The sequence below is a fragment of the Gavia stellata genome, chromosome 15 (assembly GCF_030936135.1).
Source record: "Gavia stellata isolate bGavSte3 chromosome 15, bGavSte3.hap2, whole genome shotgun sequence".
Lineage (NCBI taxonomy): Eukaryota > Metazoa > Chordata > Aves > Gaviiformes > Gaviidae > Gavia > Gavia stellata.
The window spans coordinates 17919834-17938959 of record NC_082608.1 but is presented as its reverse complement, the minus strand read 5'-3'; the positions used below and the strand labels follow the sequence as shown (position 1 = coordinate 17938959).

Genomic DNA, 19126 nt, shown 5'->3' with positions numbered 1-19126 from the left:
GGCAGACCTGAAGAGCCTGAATTAATTCCCTGGTTAGAGCATTTGAACGCTATTGATGCGGAACAGCACAGCCAACAACATATAGGTGTGTCTGTTCAGCCTGAACATAGTAAGTCCTTGATTTCATACTTTTTCAGGCCCTTCAGCTCTTCGTTTAAATTACCTGCAGTGTCAATTAGTGGTAATTAATACATGGATGGAATGATGGCTTTGATGCAATCTAATGCATTTTAAGGAATTAGCATTAAAAGGAGGTGTTTGGTGTTCTGTGTTAATTACCAAGATAGTCCTTTTAAATATAATATAGTTTAAAAACTAGAAGTTATAAATGTATGTTCCAACAGTTTTAACTATTTAGTATCATTCTGTGTATTAATGTCCATGTGTAGGAGTGCATTTGGGAAGGGGAGTCAAATTTAAGGCCCATCATACCTGCCAGTGGCTTTATCTGAAGCTCATTACGAGTAATTAATATCAAAGTTACTCAGTTTCTTATTGAACAAAATAATTCCTCAAAGCTACAATCTCCTTTTCCCTCAAATGGTGCTCAAACTGGTATTTTGTATACTCTTATCTTGAAGTTATTGTATAAGACAGAGCTGCACTGGCATTTCTGGAGGGCAGAAAAGGTGGAGATCTGCCACACTGCGGGCAGCTCGTGGAGGAGCAGAATGCTCCGGCAGGCAAAACTGGTGCTGGGAGGCAGCTCCTGTTGTTTCCTCTCTGATCTATGGTAACCTCTTTCCATCAGGCCATTACTGCCCACATGGAACAGGGCTCAAGCCTGTTCTCTGCTCTCCAGGATATGCATCCTGATGCAGACATTTATTGACACCCTTTTTGTTCTGGCATGAGAAAGATATACCAGGACATTGCTGCCCACTATGCTGGGATCAGAGGGAATGGAAGGAAGACCTTCTCAGCCCTTCCAGTGACCAATACATGTACTGGAGTAGTACAAGATGTAAGTCCAAGTCTGACCTTAAGTGTATAATGTTTGGAACAAGGGAATTCATTAATATCATTTATATGTTGTATGGCTTTACGCAATTCAGTTGAGAACAGAGCCCCTAATTGGTTAAGATTTCATAAAGAAGGACTCATAAAGTGATTTAGAGAAAAAGCCATTAGGGATCAAGGTATACTTTTAGAATCACTGTCTCAGGATATAGCCTGAAATTCCTCCGTATGCAACAACTGGAGCACTATTTAAATTAATAAAATGAAAGAGATTTCTCCTAAGGATTGTAAATATCAGTAACTTCAGCAGGTGAACAACTGCTTCATACAACTCCACGCTGGAAATACTGATTCTGCCATTCCTTTCTTTACTTCTAATTTTCAGTTTCAGACATGTAAATTAAAAAATAATTTCCATTGCATTCTTTTGGATAGGAATCCCAAGTGTGAAAAAGTTAGATATATCTGAATACCGCATTTCTTTTTTAAGATAATAAATTAGGATAAAAATACATAAAATCCAGTTCAAGTGCAGTGTTTCCAAGATAACCCACACATTAGGATGGCTTTCTTTGGCTGTTATGGCTACATGCTTACCTCTGGGGTCAGTGCATTATTATCTGAAGTCTGACTCGACAACAAAATATGTGTGAAACCATCTTCTTTCCGGACTACAATGTCCCTGAACCGGCAGTTACTTTCATTTTGACGTACGCTGTATCTTAGTCTCTTATCGAAGACATAATCTTTCTCCCCATCTAGTTTCCTTTTCACAGTGCTGTGTAGATTCAAGCTTCCATTGGCCAGAGAAGAACCTTTCAGATGGAAAGAATCAAAGCATAATTATGTCTATACCTTCAAAGAAATGGAGTGATACTTTCTATTAGCTTCAACATAGCTCAGTATTTACAATAGCCCCTACGTGATAAATCTCATCAATCAAAAATATGCCTGGCTAGTCAAATGTGGCCTCAAGCCATTCTTACTATTCTGTATTCCAACATGTAGTACTTTTTATTCTCTGATCAGACAACCTCTAGATCCAAGAATTATATGGCATGTAGGACTGGTACTCTTCATGGGATTCAGTTCTGCTTTGAAGATGAAAGCAATTGTATCATAGTCTTTCATATAAGCTTGGGGCGATCCCTGAATTCATAGGAAGATTCTAATTCAGCTTTGGAAGAACTTGACATGAGAGGTTTAGTCCAAATCCCATCTTTCAAAGTTAAACATAACTCTTCCTTTTATGGTGACCAGAAAGTCATTATCAGTTTCAAATGACGATCTGAATAGACAATTGTCACACATCTCCTTGTGACAGTAAGTTAAGGGAGTTCTTACTAAGCTGACACAACCGGCATTCTCTTCCATGTATCCTTGTGGTTAGCGTTAGAAGTAGCAGTTAGCCATCCTCTTTGCTCTGGTCCCAAGTTTCTGTTCATTACATTTTACAGTAACAATAATTACTGACTTTTGACTAACAGATATGATATTAATATCGGACTTTGTACATAGAAAATATTAATGCTGATGACATTTTGGAGGGTATCCAGCAGTAGGGAAAAAAGGGAATTATGACAAGAAAGATACAGTTCCTCCTTAAAAACAAATGAGAGTAATAGTACGTCAATTTTAAAAGACAGTTTATTCTGACTTACACTGTGTATGAACTGTAAACTATTACTTTGCTTATGTTTACAGTTCCTCTGTAATAGGCAATATATTATGATTAGTAACAATGATGAGCCAGAACACTGAAAATATCTTTACAAGATTTTTATGCAATACTCCTTTTCTAATTACATATGTTTCACAATATTGCCATTAAAAGTAAAGCAGAGACAGGTTGTTGAGGAACAGAGATTAAAGTCACTCTGTTCATTCAAATAGTTTCCAAATCTGTTTTTTGTTTAAATAGACATGAGCCCACAATACTCTATATTTAAGAAAGGCCAAGAAAGAGCTGAATGAAAACACCTCTGTTTGTTCCATTCCTTACTCCTGCCAAACCTGACCTGTTCCAGCTTCTGGTATCAAATAGCCAGGAATTTTTAAAGGGCAGATGACGTGAATATTAGAACATAGATCTAAATTTTATAGTTTGAATGACCACTATCCAATGAAAAATACTCTGTTGGAACAGAGTTGAATGGTGAATTCATAACAGATTACTCTCTAAACCAAAATCACTTACCCTCATTTTGGACTAGCTATGTTTCAACTTGATGTTTATGTAGGCAACTGAACTGTCTGGTACCTCTCAGTTGGCAATGGCCTGTGGAATTGTTCACAGTCTGTGAAATGCCTGTATATACACTGCAGTTACGATACGTGATGTTAAAATATACAGAGTGCTTAACAGTATTTAACTGGTACATCATTTTGCCTCATCATGCAATGTGTGCATGTGTGTGCACATGTATCTACACACAGAAATGCATATTTGTTAAAGAGTCTGCTATTTCAGTCAATCTTAAAATTACTTTTCATTGGTAAATTAAGAGATAACATCTAAAGTATCGCCTATATTATATAAAATTGAGGATTCAGCTGTGCAATGCAAACATTGACAAATGACAAGAGATCATCGATTTGAAAAAAAAAAGCATTTGAAGACAGCAGAATCTGAAATTTGTTTTCTTGACAAGAATTATCTATAAGTGTAGAAATCACCATGTGCTTGTATTTTAAAAGTTATGAGTAATTTCTTACGGCATGTTTCTTCTTTTTCATAAGGTTTTGCTACTGTGTATATTTTGACATGTATTCTTACAAACAAAAATCAACTTGTGAAATTACTAATGGAAAACTAATAGTATTGGGAATAATATAGTGAAACAAATTAATTATTTGATTGAGGCAGACTTTTAAATACTGCATTTTTACCTACTCAATCCTTACTATGTTGCTTGACCCAGCAATAAGCTACTAAGATGTGAAGAGTTACATCTCCCCAAAAAGTGTAAAGAACTTATAAAATCAGAGGCACAAATGAACACTGAATGGAAGATGTGTCAGACTAACTGCACTGATTATCTATCTAGTGTTGAAGATTAGGCCACATCTATTTTAAGTACAGATGGTTAGAGAATGGTAGAAGATTAATTCACACAGATAATCCAGCTCAACAAAAAGCCTCATAGTAATAATTTTATTTTAATTTTTTGTTGTATTTGTCTTTGTTTGAGTGATGTATTCAGTTTGTAAATTAAGTATATGACGTAAGAAACTATAGATCTTATCACAATATTTTAACTGTCTGCATGCCAGCTGACAGAAATTTAACCAGAAGAAAGAAAGATCTCAATTAAATATGAGAGAAACATAACTGGAAAGTGTCATTTCCAAGAACAGATGATTAACAGAACAACATATAGTGAGTAAATTGTTGTTTTAGTGTATACTGTGCATCCCTGTAATCTTCTTTAATCTGATAAACTGGAGAAAATGATCAGCAAAACCCAAGGACAACAGCCAAGTGAAACCAGGCCGATTTAGCATGTCTGTTGCATGGATGTGATGGAGCTACTGAAGGTTTGCTCTGGAGCCACTAAAGCATCCAGATTGTCTCTGCATGAGGGCTAATAGTTAGCACCTGCTTAATGCACACAAGGGTAATGGTACCTTAATACGTCAAGATGAAAAATGACTGACAAGGAAAAAAGAAGCATTCTCAAAGCAACCTATACTGCATGTGAAACAAATTAAGGATGTCACAAATTAACTAAGGAAGCTGTAGGCACCTCTAAATGTGGTTTACTGGCTTAGTAGTGTGTATCCGATGCTCAGTCTAAATACAAAAAGAAAAGAGAACAGGAGAAAATATTCCTTCCTTTAGTGGGAGTTTAATCTAATTATTACCTTGTTTTTAATTAGCAGTAGAACTTGTGGAATACCTAAAAACACACTGATATTTAGAAGAAGTTTCAATATTTTTTAAGGGAACTTCAGATATTCCCGGACTCCTGGTGCATCTAGTAATCCTTCTCCAAGAATGGCAGTAAAGAATGCTATTTAAGGAGAAAACGCAAGCTTGGGCACTTTCTGCAGTATCATCCCCAAGCGTTATATAGCAATATGAGAGGGTTCATCCTTCCCGTTTCCTTCAGTATTTGCTCGTGGACCTTTTCATGGATTTCTCTAATCCCCTTTTGAGCCTGTTGATGCTGTCTGTCTCCACAGCCTCCTGTGGTATGAGTTTGACAAGTTGTGTAGCCACTACACAGAGAAGAATTTTCTTTCATCTGGGCTTTTATCTGATGTTCTACCAGTTTCAGTGAGTGGTCCCTAGAACTGCTATGGAGGGATTTAGTGAACAACAGTTCTGCATTTACTTTATCTGAGGCCTTGATGATTTTGTAAACTTTGATCATATTCCCCCTCAGCCTCCCCCTCTCCTAACTGAAGCCTCTTTTATTCTTGTAATCCTCTTCATTCTAGTCGCCTGTCCCTCTCTAGGACTCCACTACTGTCAAAGGGGACAACATCTAACGATGTTACTGCTGCTGCTGTTGGTACTAGAAAGTGCCTAAAGACTCCAGACTGAGCCTGAGACTGAGGATCCATTATAGTAGGCATTCCAGAAAATACATTAGAAATACATAGTCTAAAAAGATGAGGCAGACAAAGAGTAGGAGAGGAAAGAGAGAAGAGATTGCAATGAGCCTCCGATCACTCAATGCTTTAGAGGAGTTGGATCTCCCCATCTCCTTCCACTGCTTCTATCCACTAGAAGAGGACACCTCAAGCTACTGTTACTTTCAGATGTGTCTTTCCTTGGGGTTTCATCGCAGTCAGTTTAATGGAGCAGTCTCTGTGCCACCCACCCTACGTAGTGATCCTTGTGCTGGTACTAGTATGCAGGTAGGTAGCCATACTGGGAACTGACCTGATGAACTGTTCTGGCTAGGAAACTCACCCTGAAAAACTGTGGTTAATTTTCAAACAAATCAGGTTCACCTTGTAGCCTCAAGAGTACTAAAACTGGTGCAGGGGAAGGGATGGGAATAACGAGCAGGATATCATGGGAAGGAGGGGTGGGCTGTTCCTTTTCTTAGCAGCATGCATTCATGCTGAATTAGAAGGATCATGGAGCTGGGACTTTAATTTTTCTAGGTGAAATAAACCATGCTCCCTTACTCTCCCTGGTATAACAGCTTGGCATTCTTCAGTCTTCCCAATAGCCTTTCTCTGTCTCCTTTCTGTCTTTGTTGTGGGTAATGGTTAATACCGTACATACTTAAAAGCACTGTTCTGTTGATAATTTACTAATAATTTCAGACTTCTCCAGCTAAGGGAGCATCTGTAAGATATCTAAAAGCAATGAGTTTTTATCCAAACTGAGAAAGCAAGCATATTTGGTTGTCTTTTACTGCCAGTATTGCTCCAGAATAAATAAAACAGAACAAGCTAAAAAAACCAAGAGGAAGCAGTGACTAAGTTCATAGAGAGTATTTAAATTAAGGGCACCATGAGACTACAAAGATTCTCGTAATGGAGAAAAACAGTGGTTAGTGATACATGACAAGCAAAAATTCTTCAGCAGATGGTACAGAAATAGAGCGATGTAGAAAAGGGAAAGAGAAAATTAAAAGGGGATGTTTTTTGATGCTGTCAAGAAACTTGACAAAACAATCACTCTCAATTACAATATCTGGAGAGAAGCAGAAATGTGATAACAGAAGACAACAAATATCATCAGAAAGAATGGTATTGTTAGTTCCTGGGAGCATCAGTGGATGTTCTGCAGAGTTTTTCAACATTTTCCCATTTGCAGACCCTTAAATAACTATCAATAAAGATGACTCTACTCTCCTTATGACAGGACGTGTAGAAGGTAGAAACAAGTTTTTGATAAGAAAGGTCCAGGCCTCCACTGGGGTGCATATATGATTTTATACATACATCTGTAGGTATATAGTCATCTTTCTGGGCTAAATAGCTTACTGGTGAGATTTTTATCTCTAGGTTAAGCAGGAAACACTTCTACCCAAGTGGATGTATGCACAAAACCAAACACACTGGTGGAAGTACATTCAAGGAGTCATCAAAACCTAGTTTTCAAATAGCTATTATTTGTTTCAACAGAACTGGCATATCACACACAAACAAACCAGATATTTTTTGATTAGTTACGGTATATAAATTACTAATTATATTGTTTGGCTCAATACACTGGTAGTTAGACATCATTATAATATGAAAGAATACTGGTTCAGGTTGATGGGTTTTGGAGACCTTCAACCATAGGCCCACACTGGTAGCAGAGCTGGGCCTACAACTGGGTTTTCCAATTGTGGGGAATTGTTGAGTTTTCCAAATCTAGGCTTCACCTCATGACCAACTTAAAATTTCTATATACATTTTCTGTGCACTCTTACCCTTAGCTGTGAAATGAGTCTGACATTCATTTGGGCTCCATAAAGGCAATCTCGGAGCTGACACAAATATCTGCTTCATTGGATTCTGCACGGGGCTGCCTGGGAGCCACAGCTTCTGGGAGCCAAACCCAGGTCCTCCAGGCTCCCTCTTTGTTCTACATATAGTGCCTGGGAGCCCTGCGAGCGTTGATGGGGCATGCCGGGCTTTCGACTTCCAGACTCTGTGGCAGACTGCCTGAAACCTCTGGCATAGCTGGCTGCCTCAAAGCTAAACGTGGGAGTCCTGCCAAGCAGACTGCCACATTGCTCCCGGTCTCACGGGACAAAGCCTTGGGACCTTGGCTCAGATTTGGAGAAAGTTTTGAAACCCAAGATGTTTGGAACAAAACTTCTGTTATTCAACAAATTGGCATTTTTCTCTGAAACTTTCTTCATTTGTAATTTGTAAAATTTCAGACCAGTTTTAGTGGACATCAATCCTGTTTCAAATGAGTTTGTGATACTAACAGGACACATGGCAGAATCACACTAGTGTCTTCTGTGCTACTTCCCTCTGAGTGTGAATGCTGAGGGAGTTCAGCTAATTGTTGGACTTGTGGAAGAGTAGTGCAAGTTTCTTCAATTTGACATTTCAAATGATGCAAAATCCTGTATCAGGAAATGTGACTTCTCTCAATCTTCTAGGGCAATATTAGCAAAGAAGCTAGTATTTTTATTTTGACCCTTCTTCACCAGTTTCTGTCTGTTCTTACTTTGGTAGTCTCATCTCTCCTCTTTGTAGTTTTCTCCACTATGCATGTGCTGAGTTGTCACAAAGCAAGACTGGAGAGATTTCTGACCTTGGGAGTGCTGCTGAGTCTGGGTTTTTCAGACGAGAACCAGGTAGAGATTTGAAGATCTCTTGCTTTTGCCTACAGGGATGTCATAATGCAAAGGAGAAAGGGGAGCAAAGTACAGAACAGAAGTGATGGGCTTGGAGAATGCAAAAACCTTCATAAAGAAATGTTGGAAAGGAGCTGCATACATCAGCTGTTAGGCCAGGAGCCCTCTGTACATGGCAGAACACCTGGCTGCTTAGGCAAAGCAGCTTTCTACTGAAACAGAGCTCTTATAGGGATTATTCAAACAGGGTGGTGGATGCCATTTATTAGCTCCTGTGGGGACAAATAGAAGGCTTGTTTGACCTTACAGTTTTTTGTAGCCCTTTAGTTCTTCCTTAAAAAAACCCCAAACTCTAAAATATGGGAATTAATGCATTTTAAAGATGCATTTTGTATCAGCACTTCCCCAATGAATAACATAAAACAAATGATTCAAAAAACTTCATTGGAAACAGTAAGAAAGCAAAGAAAAATAACTTTATACGCATCTGTAATTAGATATGCAAGTCTTTTTAAAGACGCAGGTAACTTTTTAAGCAGCCTCATATGAGCTCAAACTAATCAAAATACAAAAGCCTGCACTCTCAATTTCAAGTACCATTGACATCATCAGGGCTACTTATGCATTTAAAGCTGACCACACATTTTGCTGGTTTGGGAGTCTTTAACAAGATATTTGATGCCTGGATTGAAAGATCCCAGCAGTTACAGGATGTAACCAGTAAGACTTGGCAAGGTCAGTTCTACTTCCCAAATCAAGTAGCATTTTCTAGGTTGCCAGTAGGGTGGAAAATGGAAAGCAGGGTGATCTAATTTATGTTGACTTTTGAAGAGTTTTTGGCAGGGCAATTCACAAGAAGCTGTTAAGGAAATGAGTGCTATCACGGCATACAGAAAGTGGCTAATAAAAATAAATAATTAGAACAAATGGTTACTTTTCATCATGTCAAATTATTAGTAGTTGGCTGCCCCAAGGACCTGCAGAAGGATTAGTTTATTTAATGTACGTATTAATGAACTGGGAAGAGAAGTATGAGAGCAAAATTTGAAGGGAATACAAAATAAGTAGAGCAAAAAGTAGGAGATATTTTGAAGAGCTTCACTGAGTCATAAGGAAAAGGTGAATTGGCACCAGTGAAGCAAATTACATGCATAATGAAAAGAATCATACATATAGCTGTGTTCTAAATCAGCTGTAACCAGCAAGGAAAATAAACCTAAGAGCAACTGTGTGTCACTCAATGAAAACCTTTATGCAGTGTGTAACAGCAGAAAAAATAATTCTCAAAAGGTTGTATCAGCACTGTATCAGTAAGCAGTAGGAAATCATTTCGAACAGCTCCTGCTGGTTTTAAAAGGTATTAAAAAAACCACCCCACACACCAAATGCACAAGAGGATACTGAAAACTACCAGGAATCTGGAAAGACTTCCATGTGGTAGGAAGGCTTAAAAGGACGGGGGTGCCTACAGGATGACAGGATGTCTTCCTCTTTATCCTTTCATATAAGGACAAGAGCTTATTCAATTAAAGTAAAGGTCAAAAAACCCAAACTAAACCCCAAACCCAAAAACCTGATCAAGTAAAATGTGCATCTCATTGTTAACTCCTGGAAATTACTGCCATAAAGCATCATCAAAGCTTTAAGTTTGGTAGGATTAAAAAAAAAAACAAACCATTGGACACACATAGATAATGAGAAGCTACTTGGTTGCATTAAACTGAATAGTATTTATAAAGAACATAAACCTTTGTTCTATGAGAACTAAGCCAGTTAGTAACTACGGGGAATAGAAAGACATTTCTCCTATTTCTTCTCGTTCACTTCAAGGCTGTTTGTACCTTCCCATAAAGTATGTCTTGCAGCTTCTGATGTATCCAGTCACTGTCAGAGACAAGGACCTGGCAGTTCTGAGTACTCCTGAATATGACTAGGAATTTGAATGTTATTCAGACATACCAGGATACTTTAGCAAGAGTGGTATTAATTCTCTTTCTAAAATAAACCTGATCTTTCTAGTCCATTGGGTCTGTGCACACATAACTGAGAAGTGATTTGTTACTTGGTGATACACAAAACCAAAGTTGCAGTTTTATACATATCTCTGTTGTCATTCCTACTCTGTGCCTTGTCATCATTTCCCCACAAGAACTTTACACTGCAAAGGCATGTAACAAAGCGCACATTGCTTCACGTCACTCCGTGGGAAACGGAAGGAGAGAAGCCAACTGATAAAAAATTGTATAATATATGGGGAAAGAGCATGAAACATGTTTATGTGCTTCTCACCATATCACTTGTGTAGCATGACAATGATTTTTCCACGAGTGGACTCTCTGTTTGCAGTTGCTGCAATTAACCCCCCACCCCCAAGGCTGTAGTTATTTAAATCACATACCGATTCCATTCACAACTGGTGAATCATTACTAACTTCCAACACGCTGGGCAAATTTTGTTCTCCTTCATGATCATTTAAATCCGTATTTTGCTGTTGTGAGCCATTCCCAAAATGTCTAGAATCTTTTTCATGACTGCCATCTCCATTCTGCAGACCATTGTGTGGCTTTTTCAGTGGCATGATCTGTAAACCGCTGGGAGTAGTTCGGTAAGTCACAGTTTTAGCAGCCCTGTCATTAGCAGACGCTGGCTTTGCTGTGTATCCTCTTTTCTGTTTTTGAAGAGATGGATTAATTCTCTTCCTTTTGTGTGTTGACCCTTTGGACTTCCCAGATTCAGAAGGTCTATGTGATATTTTCTCAACAGATGACCCTCGGCTTTCCCGTAAAAATTTTGGAGCGCTGGCCTGTTTCCCATGTCTTGATCGCTTTTCTCTAGTAACGTGTAGTCCATTGAACTCATCAATAAATTCCTCACAATGTAGTAAATGATGTTCAGGTTCCCAGGTGTCTTCATTGCTTCCGTAGCCTTTCCACCTGATGAGATATTCCCATTTGCCCTTCTTGTTCTTCCTTTTGTCTACAATCCTCTCCACCTAAAAGAAAACCCAAAAATACGTATTAGAAAGAAAAATAGTTTGGTCATGAAAACGGCATTCTTCATTTATAGCTAGGAAGGCCTCCCTGACACTGTAAGGGTGTCTTAGTATTCATGAGATTCTCCTAAAATATAGTGCCTAAAATATGAACTGACTCTGACATGGAAAGCCTACCCAGGCTGGCCAAAATGTAGCAACCTATTTCACAGATTTAAATTTACCTTATTTTCATAGGATGCAGTCCGACCCTGTATTCCCATTGTCTCCTACACAGACCATGCTGACTGCTGATGAGAACCTACTTGGTGTGTGTATAAACTACTTGACATAATGTTTAGAATCAGTGTTACATGTTTCTGTTTGACAAAGAATTCCCATGAACAGACCTGGCAATACAGGAGAGGAATGCAGCAGCCCCAGCGGTATTTTGACAGCAAGGCCATTTCCCCTTCTGAAAACATTAAGAAGAGACATAAACACCTGATCAAATCTGATCTGGGAATCTGCAATAGCCACAATGTGAAGAAACAAGAGAGAGCCTGAATATCATTAATGAAAGCATGATTTCTTTGAAAATCTGGTTGTAAAATGAGACTATTACTGTTACATTCCTCAGCTACCTCTTGATTGAAAGAGCTAAATAAAGCACCTTTTGCTTTATTGTCAGTTACTGATCGTTCTTCTGAATGCACACATGCATTATGTCCCTATAAACATCCCCATACTTCTTCATGTCTTGAAACTATCTTGAACAGAGAACTGATTATAACAAATTACAGTATTTTACACCAAGGATCTTATTTGCAGTAGTGTACATCCACCTTCCTACTTCCAACTTATAAAAATTTGTATTTTTTATGAATGCAATATTTGAGTAAATACACAAAATTTGTGAGTGCACCAATTGAAAAAAAAAAGCACATGAAAGGCACAAAGGCAGGATTCTTATGGAGAAGTAATGAATTTCATGAAACTATGCTAGAGAATGTCAGTTTAAGGAACGTTTCTGCACCAAGGGATAAGGGACTATATTGGGACTGCAAGCTGAATGTGAATTAACTGTATCATGCTGTTGTGGAAAATGGGCTGTACAACTAAAGAAATCTTTGTGCTATCTCAGCACTGGCAAGATCTCAACTAGAGGGAGAGTGCATATGAAAACCCAAGCGTAATCATTGGACAGCAAGTCATGGGTTTAAATTGCATCAAGTGAAATTTAGATCAAGTCATTAGGAAAAATGTTATAACAGGAGTAAGAATTAAGCATTATAATAGGTAACGTTCAGGTTTTTAGAACAAACAGCTTTTGTTAGACAAACATCTGCCATGAAAAGTCACTGCTGGAAAATCAGGTTATGATGAGAAAACCTTTTGAAGTCTCTCCCAAGTTTTATTTTCTGATTCTTTAATTTTTTTATTTTTTAAAAATGTGGCTTATGAGGCATAAAAATGCCACTAATGAAAAAAAAATCATTATCGTTAACCAAAAGCACTATTGTTAATTTAGAAAAATAAATAAGTGGCTAGCTAATGTAGTAGTTTTCATCACTCTTCAAAGAAAAATCATCTCATGTGAAGAACAACAGTGGAATCTGTACGGAGAATTTAACCTTGAAGAAGGGCAATCACAGCAGTGTAAGTAATTGTTCTTTTTAGGTCCCCTGTTAGAGCAAACCAATGGATTAATTCTGTCTGTTCACTGGCTGGAACTGTACATTCATAGAAATCTTGGTGGGTTCCCCAAAGGAGTCTAAATGTAATTAGCAACTAAACATTATACTTCTATCTCAATTCATTTACATGGGAACTGTGCTAAGATATCTGTGTCTGACTCATAGTGGACAGCTTTCCTCCATCTCCAGGGCACTCAACCGCAGCATCCCAAACAGCTCGTTCCTGTGCTCTGTCTTATCAAATATTTGCATAGAACCACTGCAGAAGCAAAGCAAGGCATCATCTTTACTCTGAATTTAGCACAGGCCCCTTCAGGGTTGCTCAGTGTGGCAAAACAGTTAACTGAAGCTCAGTCTGGGCAAGTTTGAGATCACTTGTCTGAAAAGAGGAAAGGTCCTCACAACAAAAATGAACTGGCATTTTTTTTTTGTCCTCATTTGGGATGTGCGGCTTTCAATTGTCATACTAACAGACTTACTATGATCTTGTTGACTTTGTAGAGAGCAGTTGTCCAAATTATCCGCGGCTTTAAAATACTTCTCATCCTCCTATCTGGGACTAGCCAGAAAGACTGTATGTTGAACCATGGAACTCCATAGTGGCCTGTGGGTTGTCTGTGGATTTGTTACTTTAATTACTGCAGCTCACTATACCAAGGAGCAAAACACATATATATATGTCCCGGGGAAAAAATTAAATTGCTGCTAAACTCAGTAGACCACAGCTATCATTACCGTAGAGAATTTGGTTTAGTGCTATTCTGTCTGTACTAGTTAAACAATACATGCATTCCCCTCCCTTTTTAATTCAGGAGTTTGGACTTGGAACACAAACTGTGTCAGGCTGATGCTACGTCGGAGTAACTTCTCTCTTTCTTTCGAGGGATTACACCAGTTGCATTCCCCCACTTGCTCACTGAAGGAAGAACCTCAGAAAAGATGGACAAATACCTTGCCTTTTTCAGGATGTCATACAAAAAGCATCTTTTCAACCTCACCTGTTTCACTCATGCACATAAATTAACTATACCGATTTCTCATTTTCACATTGTTGCTCTACTACAAGAAGGAAAAGTGAAGGGAAGAGGTTTCTTGGAGAGCATTTTTTAATACGGAAAACACTGAAGTATTTTGGTGATGAGGCATTATGCGTTTCAATTAAGAGGATAAAAGGAGAAAGTATGAGTGGTCTTTGTTCCTGGGAAACAAAATACTGGCAATGGAGAATGTGATTAACCAGTTCAGCACATCATGAAGGGAGAATAAAAGTATTTATGAAATTGGGACAAATTTAATAAATGGTTTCAGAAAAAACATTCAGACAGCAAATACATTTGGGAAGACGAAGCATTTCATTACAGCATTTTCAGAACAAAACTATCACTGTTTCACTTCAAATTTAACTAACAAAACTAAAATAAAGAGGGACTAAGTAAACTGAAGACAAAATGTTTTGTTTCTGGTCAACCCCCTTTTCAGTTTATTGCTTTGCTGGGGAGAAAATGAAAAAAATGTGTGTTGATCCAAAATTAGTTGCTTTCCTTGAGTTTTTTTGGTTCAGCCATCATACCCACTGGCTTGACTAATGATGCATAAAAAGGCTGAGCAGATATTTGCCTCATCCTCATTACTGCCTCATTGTTCATTACTGAATGCATTTGAGGGTAACATCAAACATGCTTGACCTCTCAACATGGTCCCTTTTCTTTCTTGGGGCTTTCTTCATTGATATTTATCCCCTTCAGAGTGCCACTGTGTTCCTTCACTGCATACAGTGAAGTGTCTCCGTGTAGGAATAAATAAATAGCAGGTTTTTACCCATACCTGGTACTGTCTGTCCCATTTTCCTTCTATTCACAGTCCACAGTAATAACAAACATCACTATTCTGTTTTTTTAATGATGTATATTTGTTTTAAGAGTAATAATCTTTCTGCATGTACTTAAGGTAACACAAATTCGTATGAGTTTTCTTAATGAGAAATAATTCTGTGACAGCTAGTGATTAATAGAAATAATACTTTCATTCCTTCCCTAGAATAAGCAATAGACAGTTCTGAGAATATGGCTTCAATGTCTGATTTTCTATTTCCCCCCTCAGTTCTGTCTTTAATGAGAACTGAGTAACATCTTCCCAAAAGTGACCTTGGTAGTTACAGTTTGCCAAAACCTTGAATTCACTATATTTGAGTTGGAAAACTAAGTAGTTTAATAAAACTGAAATGACTGCAAACAAAGTTTGCAGGGGTATCACAGTTAAGAGAGTGCTAGAGTTGACATATACCATTACTTGCCTGGACTCTCTCTCTCTCCCCACCTGAGCTAATTCTGGATGAATTGAGGTGCTGATATGTTACCATATAAATATGTTTAAAGAGAACAAATAGAATGAGACCATGGCATCCCTGCAAATGCATTTGCAACAAACTTTTTAGCTTCCAACTAGCCTTAAACCTAGCTCTATACACAGCTGCACAAACTAGGATGAAAGTCTCAAAGAAAAGCCTTTTAAAAAAATGTTGTATTCTAAACTTAACAGGAAATAAAAAAAAATACTAATCAATTATAGTACAAATACGTAGAGCTTCATAAACTTAGTGTTGTGATCTGGTGATCAAGTGTTTATATATGCAGAGTACAACACACACATCTTCCTTCACAGAAGATTCAGGGTCAAAATCACTCATTTAACAGTGCAGTGTTATTGTCCACTTCTAAAACAAAAATCTAGGCTAAGTTAAAAAAGGGTAATTCCTATTGAAGTATTTCTACAGATATAACTGTAAAATCAGAGCACAACAGACTCATCTCACAGTTCACAGGAGCTTTACAGAGCATAAATAAAAATCCTTATGCTCCCAGAAAACACCTTCCAGGAGATCAGTAAACTTCCAGACAGGTTTGGAAGATTGTGTATCTACTTCGTGATTTCCAAAATAAGTACATGTCATCTCCTTTTCTTGCCATGCTTATCTATGTAAAGAATTTAAACTGTAATCTGTGATGCTCACATGGTCTCTGCTAGTGTACTGTACAGAGCAGCAGAGTGATTTCATGACATACGCTAGAACAACTGCTTTCCATTACTATAAATTACAGGACTTGTACCGTTTTATGTCTTTTTTTCATTGGAGGTCTTTGTCCCATGTTGTGCCTCAGGGTGTTGGAAGGGTATTTGAAGAAAGCGCCAAGGAAAGAAAGGCAGTAAGATTTCTGAGGGAGATAAAGGCCATCTGATTCAACATGTTTGTCTTTTAAAAATTCATTATTGCCCTAACTTCCTCCTTTTTGTTACCTTCGCTTTAAGATATAATGTATTTCATTAGCTGTAAATCTCTTGCTTGCTTGCATTTATAACTTATTTGTGTTTCTCTTGTATCTGTATTTAATTTCTCAAAGTCTGGTAATTGGAGCATTTGTTCCAGATGTACGAAAAATATGGCACCGTATCTTCTGAAGCAGTCAGTATTCATGTTAGAAAAATAATAGTGGAATGGATGCTGGGTCTCTCTTCAGAATCTGACCCACAGTTTAAAAACAGTGTAGATCCAATCAATGTGCCAGCTATGAAACCCCCCCAGTAGTAAATTTGTGTGGTTACCTGGAAGGTCAAAATGAAAGCGAAAGGGCTAGATAGTGATAAAAATGAAAGGGAAGGCACTCCTCATCTGAATTATTCACAGGCAAAACATCAAATGACATCTTCCCAGGAAGTTCAGTGAACACCCTGTTAATGTCAAGAAGACACTGCTTTTTATTCAGTTCCTTTTTTCTCTCTGTAAGCATATGGACTTTTAATTTTCCGCAATCTTCTTAGAATCAGAAGATGTGTTGAACTTACTAGGGAAATCCTGAAAGTTCTGCATTTTCACTGGAAAAAGCCTACCAGCCTGCAAACCACTGCGTTAGGCATACGTGCCCTCCAACACATACACATGAAGACTTACAACAGACCAAATAAATGCTGTAAAAACTCCTGCTGCTCCCTGTATGTAAGCCTGCAACTTTGATCTTCCTCTCCGGATAGACAGTAACACCGCAGAGGCTTCCTGCTATGTGATTCGATGGTCCAGGTTTATATAGAAAACCAGAAGCGCACTGCAAGTTAGTTGTATTTTACAGTAGCGATGCGGCAATTAGAAATTACTGCTTTCACAGTGTTATATTTCACAAAATAGAAATTACTATTTTCACATTCCTAAGACTTTTCTGGACCCAGCATTTTGCCTGCATAAGTACACTCTGTTAGTTACCTTCCCTGGCATCCAGGTATTTTAAAGAAACTGAAAGATAAGCCTCGCTCTGTGCTTACGCAAGCAACGTTATTTCCTCTTTGTGTAAGGGGTCTTCTGGCAGGAGGAGCTTGCCTTTATTACCCGTTTAGCTCAAATGGAGCCCTGGCTGATAGCCTGCAGCAAACCACCCAACCACAGCTTCCATGTAGCCCCATATGTCTCACGACCTTAGGCCATTTTTCTTGGAAGTCCCACCTTTCTCTGAAATTCAGTCTCACTGAAACTGAAATTCTGGTCTGGTCTCTGCCTCTTTAGGACTGCTCCTCCCTAAGTGGTTTAAATCCCCCTCATTTATAAACACATACAACATATGTGGAAATCCAAAGAACATGGGGATTTCTATTTATTTTAAAGCGTAATGATGCATTTCATTTATCAAATCCCCGTTTTCTTTTGTACAATAAATCAGTTCATTATGGTATTTCAGTGTTCATATTTCTGAAGCAAAGGAAAGCAAGAAGCAGGGCATACCAAATTCTTGATGTCTTTTATGTTAAAAAGTGGTCAGTTCTGAACACACCCTCTGCAAACTTGCTGGCACAATTTATTTCAGAACGAATCTGTCAGAATGCTATCTAGAACATTTGAATGTGATGATAAATGCTTACTTTTATTTCAGTACTAAGGTACAGCTGGTAATTTTTACTATACTGCTACATTTGTTTTGTACATTATAGCGCACACTTTAAATTTAGAAACAACAGATATTTTCCTGGTTTGTAGACCAACAAAGCAAAAAATAAATGCTGTTTCTATTTAATATCGTAAGAGAGATTCAAAACCACAGTTAGTATACGCTGCTAATCTAAAAGAATTGAGACACGGGTGAAGTTTGCTTTAAGCAGAACTGTTCTTGTACAGTCTATTTCTGTGACAAGCACAGATGACTACAAGATGAATGACAAATCTAAATTCAAGGAGACAAAATATTTTGCTAAGCTCTACAAAGAGCTGGCTGGTTTGGACACGTGTACGGCTCTCAGCTTTCTAATACTGTGGACTACTTCCACAAATGTTTCTCTGCCAAATTCAATGGGATTCTCCAGTTTTATACCATCTGAGAGTATGTGTATGGGAAACGTGTGTGTTTATTGGAGGAGAAGAGTTCAGCACAACCTAGTAAGGACCTGATTCTGCCTATGCGTCCTTTACAGTACAAGTCAGCAGAGTTATTCCCAATTTACGTAGATGCAAGTAAAATCAAAGTAGGAATCCCTGGGATTTAAACCATGGGGTTTTTAACTTTAAAAGCAGTTTACAGGAATAGGAGCAGGACTTGAAGAGAATTCTAAGCAAACCAGTGTTTCTGTGAACATATCACAGCTCTTTCAGCAAAACTGCCTGGAATTTGTTAAAAATACTCATGTTTCCAAACAGATGTGGAAATGTGTTAGCAGTAGTTAAAAAATAAAAATATGACTATCACCAAAGGCACTTTTCACCAACATTAAAGCAAGTCCAGAAATGCAGGAAGCAATTATTAATTTACATAAAAGCTGCACCTGAAATAATTAGAAAAAAATTAACGCTGTTCTCTTTTATGTTCATTTGCAGATTGTTCTTCTCTACCTTGTTCAGTTCTAGCTTATTTTAGTGTTCTGTTGTAAAGTTCACTCAGTCCTTTTCTCCGCCATACGGGCTTCACTCAGATTCAACTCAAAGCCAGGACTTCAGTTCAGCACTCTTACATCCATCCTAAAGCTTAGCCAAAAGCGAAGATTCCACATTAAAAAAAATACAAAGGTTCAGCTATAATACAATATAAATAAATATTTGAACTACTCTGCTGTACTACCACTCAGTGACTCATTGCTTTACAAATGCTACTGGTACGACTGTCATAAAATAAACCACACGTTCTTGTGCGGTAGGTAGAAAAATATTTTCTTAGCCCTTTTACAGCAAAGTGGTAAACTTGAGCACAAAGAAGTGAAAGCC

The 19126-nt window shown here is 37.9% G+C and overlaps 1 protein-coding gene across 1 annotated transcript in view; it reads right to left on the bottom strand.

Annotated features, from left to right (window-relative positions):
• CDYL2 (chromodomain Y like 2) overlaps nt 1-19126 on the bottom strand; it is a 55979-nt gene that overhangs the window by 14459 nt on the left and 22394 nt on the right. Inside the window, exons 2-3 of the mRNA XM_059824758.1 lie at nt 10624-11218; nt 1558-1775 (exon numbers count right to left, since the gene is read on the bottom strand). Coding sequence (XP_059680741.1) covers nt 1558-1775; nt 10624-11218 — 813 coding nt within the window. The remainder of the gene's footprint in view (nt 1-1557; nt 1776-10623; nt 11219-19126) is intronic.